This window comes from Orycteropus afer, unplaced genomic scaffold, assembly GCF_000298275.1.
Source record: "Orycteropus afer afer isolate SDZICR_OR568_19922 unplaced genomic scaffold, OryAfe1.0 scaffold00291, whole genome shotgun sequence".
Taxonomy (NCBI): Eukaryota; Metazoa; Chordata; class Mammalia; order Tubulidentata; family Orycteropodidae; genus Orycteropus; species Orycteropus afer.
In genome coordinates, this window is record NW_006921878.1 from 3,957,110 (window position 1) to 3,964,267 (window position 7,158).

General features: G+C 52.0%; 1 protein-coding gene across 1 annotated transcript in view; it reads right to left on the reverse strand.

The window, feature by feature from the left end:
• Positions 1-916: 916 nt before the first annotated feature.
• ARRDC5 (arrestin domain containing 5) overlaps positions 917-7,158 on the reverse strand; it is a 32,632-nt gene continuing 26,390 nt past the window's right edge. Inside the window, exon 5 of the mRNA XM_007951107.1 lies at positions 917-1,039. Within this exon, the coding sequence (XP_007949298.1) occupies positions 917-1,039 (123 nt within the window). The remainder of the gene's footprint in view (positions 1,040-7,158) is intronic.

Sequence of the window (7,158 nt, forward strand, 5' to 3'; positions counted from 1 at the left end):
CCTGCTCGCCGCAGGAAGCCAGGGGTCTTTTAACATTCAGGCCCTGGCCCGTCCCCGCCCCCTGGCCCTCAGTGGCGCCAGCTGCCCGCTGTCCCCTGCGAGGTGAGGGGAGGCTAGGCATGGCAGGCTTGGGGGAGGGGAGCCATGCTGAGACCTGGACTGGCCATGGCCACTGGTGGTGTTCTCACCCAGCCCTAGACTCATGCCTGAGGCCACTGCAGGCCCTGCGTGGGGTCCTTTGTCCCCAGGCTGCGGTGGCCAGCATGGAGCCAGCTATTTGTAGCTCTCTGCCCTTTCTGTGAGGTCCTTCAGGCTGTGCGGACAGACTGTGATGGAAAGACTGTGGTCTGGAGACCCTGACGAGACACCAATCTCATGGCCAATCTGTCCCCGCAGCCACCACTGCCTCCCAGCCACCCCCACCCTTGTTGAGGGTGGCCAGGCCGGCGGTTGGTTCTGGGCATGGTTCTCTGATTGCCGGCTGCCAGGCTGCGCCAGTCACATTGGCGGGGAAGGAACATGCCGTTCTTGGCGCAGCCGGCTATCTCTTTGTTCCCAGGCAGAGGAGGTGGGGGTTGTTGTCCTGGCAACCAGCCCCTTCCCGCCCCAAACACACTGGGGGTGAGAAATGGGGGTCCTGGTCGGAGATGAGCCCCAGCCCCTCTTCCCTTTCTGCCGGCCTCCTGGGAGTTTGTGTTTCCTGGACGGTGGGGGAGGCCAGGTCCCCCCTTGGGAATGGAATGCCGGAGGTAGCAGCAGCAGGGGTGGGCACTCCCAGTGGGACAGGCACCCGTGGCGGCTGCTGGGGGGCGGGGGGGGCGGGTGACCTTCAGTCAGAGGTTGCAGTGGGCTCTGATGGTGCTTGTTTTGGGAGAGGGGGATATTTTGGGGATGGGGGAGCATCAGGGCGGTACCTCTACAAGGGCAGGAAGTGGGGTGGCCCCAGCTGCATTCTCCCGTTGGCCCACCTGGCGCGGTAGGTGCCGCCAGCCACCGCACAGGAAGTGTCTCCAACGCTCGCTGCCGTGGCCCACTGAGTCTGGGGCCCAGGAGGGAGGGTGCTCGGGGGCCACTTCCAGGGCCTTCTAGAAGATTCCATTTGAGGGAACAGTGGTGCCTGTTGAGTGAGCTCTTTGTTGTTGTCGAGTGTAGTGGAGTTGGTTCCGACTCATAGTGACTCCATGGAACAGAGTAGAACCGTCCCATAAGTTTTCTAGGCTATCATCTTTATTGTTAAAGAGCTCTGGCGGCACTGTGGTTAAAGCATTCGGCTGCCAACCAAAATGTTAATGGTTTGAACCCACTATCCACTGCAGCAGAAGAAAGATGAGGCAGTCAGCTCCCATTAAAGATTAAACCTAGGAAACCCTGTGGTGCAGTTCCACTATGTCCTCTAGGGGTGCTGTGAGTCAGAATCGACTCCAGGGCATTGGGTTTGGTTTGGGCTTTGCTTCTGGGAAGATTGACAACCTTGGAGACCCTGTGGAGCAGTTCTGCTCTGTCCTCTAGGGGCGCTGTGAGTCAGAATCAACTCCATGGCAGTGGGTGTGGTTCCAAGGTTAATCTTTGCTGTAATTGCCTATGGAGCTGCTGGGTGGGTTTGAACTGCCAACCTTTTGGTTAGCAGCTAAGTGCTTAACCATTGTGCCAGCAGGGCTCCTTGAGTGAGTGCTTAGTGGACTAAAGCAGTTTGTACATGTCTGCTCGGTTCAGGTGGCACCTTTGGGTGCGGTCCTTGTGGCTAAATCCCCATGTTACATATGGAGAAATTGAGGCTCTGAAATGGAAGTGAGTCTCCTGGGGCCACAGGACGCAAACAGCAGAGCTGGGAATCTCATATGTAGCCCTGAATGTCAGATACATTAACACAACATAGGCTTCCAACCCTATGATATGGGCAATGGGTCTTACCAGGGGTGATTCTGCCCCCGGGGACACTTGATGAAGTCCAGGGAGGGACATTTGTGGTTGTCACAAGTGGAGGGGAGTGCTACTGGCATCAAGTGGGTGGAGGCCAGAGATGCTGCTCAACACCCTACAGTGTATAGGACATCCCCCCCGGAGAAGGGCCCCCAAATGTCAGTCATGTCAGGATGGATAATATTATTGCTAAATTTATAATACAATTTTATTTGCAAAATTCATTTAAAGGTACATAATTTCAGAACCTATATATATATATATATATATATATATATGTATGTATGTGTATATATATATATATGTAATTGCTAAATACAGCAAAGCCTTTGAGAGCCAGAACTCAACATGACTGCCTGGTTTTTCTGGGTCTCACAGGTTTTCTGCCTTGGATGGGGTACAGTCTTACCCCTTTTCTATTATCGTCTATTAGTGGAAAATATTTGCATTTTCCTTCTCAGACAGGTTTCCGCCCCACACAGTTTCCAGCTTTCACAAGCTTTACTGTATTATGACCTCCATTTCACTGACAAAAAAACTGAGGCCCAGAGAAGCTGTATTTCTGACTCAGGAGCCTCCCCAGGTACTCACTATCTTGAACTGCTTCCATATCTCTGGCTCAAGCTTTGCATAAGGGAAACTGAGCCCAAAGGAGCAGGTGTGAGTTAGGACTCGAACCCATGACCACAGCTCCAGCCCCTCTGCTGCCCAGGGGTGGTGGTGGTGGTGTTAGTTCCTGTCAAGTCGGCTCTAACTCATAGCAACCCTGACTGTTCAAACCCACCAGCCACTCCTCGGAAGGAAGACTGTACAATCTACTTCTGTAGAGATTTGCCTTGGAAACCCAAGGAGGGGTTGCTATGAGTCGGGATTTCCTTGACGGCAATGAGTTTGGTTTTTCTGCCCGGTCCTGTGGCAGGCTCACAAGCCTTGCTGTACCTGAGCCCATCGTTGCAGCCACTGTGTCCATCCATCTCGTTGAGGACCTACCCAAGTTTGAAAAGGGCCCCCTTTTCAAACATCCACATACATGCACACGTAGAGGCTGTGCAGTGTATAGATTCTGGGCCTAGGCCACCCTGGGTTCCTGTTCCAGCTCAGTTGCTTACTGTTCTGGTTGCCTAGTGCCGCTCTGACGAGAAATATACCACAAATGGGATGGTCTTAACAAACAGGAGTTTATTCTTACAATTTGTAGGCTTTAAGTCCAAGTTCAGGAGCTCTGGTAGCATAGTGCCTAAGGCACTTGACTGCTCACCAGAAGGCTGGCGGTTCAAACCCACCAGCCACTCCTCAGAAGGAAGGTTGGGCAATCCTACTTCCATAGTGATACTGCCTCAGAAACCCAAGGAGGGGTCGCTATGAGTCGGGGCCGACTTGACGGCAAACAACAACAACAACAACAACAAGTCCAAGTTCAAGTGCCAGGCTCTAGGGGCTGGGTGAAAGCCCCTCAACCTTGGGGTCCAGCTCTGCCTCCTGCTCCCGGCCCACTGGAGCTAGAGGCGTTTCTTCACTCAGACAGCTGCTGGCTGCTAAGGCTGAGAAGCCCCAAGTTTGACAAGTAAACAGGCACAGTCCCGATGTTACCAATCCACATGGCAGGCCATTAACTTAAGTCCACTGTAAGTCCCAAGGTCGGCAGAGCATGGCAGGCTGCTGAGCAATGACATGGCTACATGCAGGGTCCAAGTGTGCCATAGGCTAGAGACCATTCCCAAGGCTTCTCCTTATATATAGGAAGCAGACCACATCCCAAAGGCAGCTACTCAGCTGCTTGTTGTCGACCCCACCATGGAGTTGATTGCCAGTCTCATCATGGGGAATAACTACCACCAGCTGCCCAGCCACTGAACCAGGCCCAGCCAAGCTGACACACAAAGCAAACTACCACACTCACTGACTCTGAGCAACCTGGGTGGTGATGAAGTCTCACCATCCTGGGTGGTGACATCACTGGCTGAGCCCAGCCTTCTCATCTTTGCGATGTGTCCCTTGCTCCGAAGCTGAGGCAGCCAGAAACCCAGGACAGTTCACAGAAGGGCAATACAGTGCAGTGGTTAGGAGAGCAAATCTTGTGATTCCTTCAACAACTCGCTGCGTCTTTCTGAGCCTCTGTTTCCTCGCCTGTTAAATGGGCGTGATGACCACCGCCCCCACCACCACCCATCTGTCAGTGTGTCATTCATGCTGTGGTGGCTTGATTGTTACTAAGAGCCTGCAAGCTGGGCCACCGGTATTTAAAATATCAGCAGGGTCACCCATGATGGACAGGTTTCAGCGACGCTTCCAGACTAGGAAGGAAGGCCTGGTGATCTACTTTAGAAAATCAGCCACTGAAATCCCTGTGAACGACAGCAGAACGTTGTCTGATGCGATTGCTTTAGACACATCAATAGGAGGGATCCATCCCTGGAGGAGGACGTCACATTTGGTGAAATGGAGCGCCGGTGAGGGCGAGGGAGGCGCTCGGTGAGATGGGTCGGCACGATGGCCACAAAGGTGAATTTAATGCTGGGAGTTGTTAGGGTGACATCGGGGCAGGCAGCGTGGTGTCCTGTTGTGTATGGGGGCTACCAGGATTTGGAGTCAATTTGATGGCAGTCAACAACGATGACCATCCCTGCCTCTAACTCATGGGTTATGGAGAGAATGCAATGAGACCAGGCATAGGAATAGCTGAGCACAGTGCCTGGGACATAGCAAGCAGCCTGTGAGCGTTGGACATCATCCTTTCACAACATTGAACGCTTGTTCCATGCAAGTCAGCTCCGACCCACCATGACCCCTCGTACAGGGGAACAAAGCGTTGCCCGGTCCTGCCCCATCCTCACAACAGTAGCCATGCTTGAGCCCATTCTTGCGGCCACTGTGTCAATCAACTCATTGAGGGTCTTCCTCTTTTCGCTCATCACCTACTTTACCAAGTGTTCTGGTTCCCTGGTGCCACTCTGACAGGAATATACCACAAATGGGATGGCTTTAACAAACAGGAATTCATTCTCTTACAATTTTGGAGGCTAGAAGTCTGAATTCAAAGTGCCAGGCTCTAGGGGCTGGGTGAAAGCTCCTGGCTCTAGGGTTTCAACTCTCCTCTTGCTCCCGGCCCACGGAAGCTGGAAGCTTTCTTCACTCAGGGACCTGCTGGTTGCTGAGGCTGACAAACTCAAGGTTAACAAGTGGAAAAGCAGAGTCCTGATATTACCAAACCACGTGGCACGCCGTTGATTGAAGTCCGTTAACAGTCCCAAGATTGTCAGACAACATAGCACATGGCAGGGTGCTGAATAACGCCTCAGCTACATGCAGGATTCAAATGTACCAAAAGCTGGAGACCTTTGTCAAACAAACAGAAACCTGTGCACCACATCCCTAAAGCGGCTACTTAGCTGCTACAGTAGATTCCACCATGAAGTTCATTGCCACTCTCACCGTGGGGAATAACTACAGCCAGCTGCCCAGCCACTCAACCAGGCCCAGCCAAGTTGACACATAACCTTAACTACCACACCAAGCATGTTGTCCTCTGGAGAGTGGTCCTTCTTGATCACATGACCAAAGTATGTGAGGTGAAGTCTCGCCATCCTTGCTTCTAAGCAGCATTCTGGCTGTACTTCTTCCAAGACAGATTTGCTCGTTCTTCTGGCAGTCCGTGGTGTAGTCAATATTCTTTGCCAACAGATGAACAGATGCAATGTGGTAAAAACACACAATGGAATATTACGCAGCTGTAAAGAAGAATGAAGTCCTGATGCACTCCACACCATGGATGAGCCTCAAAAACGACATGCTCAGTGAAATTAGTCGTAAAAGTACAAATACTGTGTGATCTTACTTACGCGAAGTAAGAAAACATTTAGAAACCAAAGATTATTTGTGGTGACCAGGGATGAGAGGGAGAAGGGGAGTTTTGGGTTAGAGGGCAGCAAATCTATGTTCATGGGGAAGACCAGTTCAGAGGAGGAGGATGGGAATGTCATCAGTCCACTGAATTGCACATGGAGAAAGTGTAGAGATGACGTGTGTTTTGTTGTATATATTTTCACCACAATGGAAAAATAAATGAGTATAACCAGGGAGATTGTAACTTGTTCCAAACCACACAGCTCAGTGACGCGGCCTGCTCCCAGAGTCTGGGAATGAAATGAGTGAGGCGGGATGGGTAAGCATTTGCTGAGAACCTGCCCCGCCGAGGCACCATTTGGTGGGTACGTGAGCGAAGAAGAGGATGGGTTCTGCTCTCCTGGAGCTCACAGCCTGTGGGACAGATAGACAGTGATCTCAGGGAGTGGTGCATAATGGGAGGGAAATAGGGTGATGTGTTAGAGAAACTGGGTCAAGGAAGACCTCTCTGAGCTGAGATCTGTCTTGTGGGTGTCTGGAGAAGGGCATTCCAGGCAGGTGGCACGGCCCGTGCAAAGGCCCTGAGGCAGGACAGTGCCTGGCGAGTTGGAGGAACAGCGAGGAAGCCCATGTGGCTGGAGTAGCATGAGCAAGGGGGAGAGAAGAGGAAGGAAGGGCAGGGAGGGGACAGGGCAGGTCCTGCAGAGCCCTGTGGGTTACAAGGAGGGCTTGGGCTATTACCCCAAGGGAGGTGGGAGCCCTGGAGGGCTATGAGCACAGGAGGGATGAGCTCTTACTCAGGTGCTCATGGGTGCCCCCTGGTGGCAGTCAGGTGCAGAGCAGACACTGGTCCCAAAACAAAAAAAGTCCAAGAGAGTAATAACAGGCTTGGACCAAGTGGAGGTGACAATGCAGGGAATAAGAGTCTAGAAGGATTTTGACTTTGGGTCCAACAGAATATGCTGAAGAGCTGGTTGAGGAGAATGGTGGTTTAAAATATGTCCACCAGCTCTTTGACCCTCCTTGAAAAAGGAGGGAGATAAAGTCACTTCTCTTGAGTGTGAGCTAGACCTTCTGACTTGCGTCTCACAAACAGAAGATGGCGGCAGTGATTGTGTGCGACTTCTGAGACTAGACGACAACAGACTCTGCGGTGTCCTCCTTGCTCCTTCATCGCTGCCAACCGCAACAGAGGCTTATTGTTCACAGGGATTGTGGTGGTCCACTTCCTTCCCCCCTCTTTAAATTCTTCAACAGCAAAGACATTACTTAGATGACTCAAGCCATGGTCTCTTCAGTCGTCTCATATGCATGTGAAAACTGGACAATGAAAAGGAAGACCGAAGAACTGATGTATTCGAATGGTGGTGTAAGCGGAGAATGTTGAAAATACCA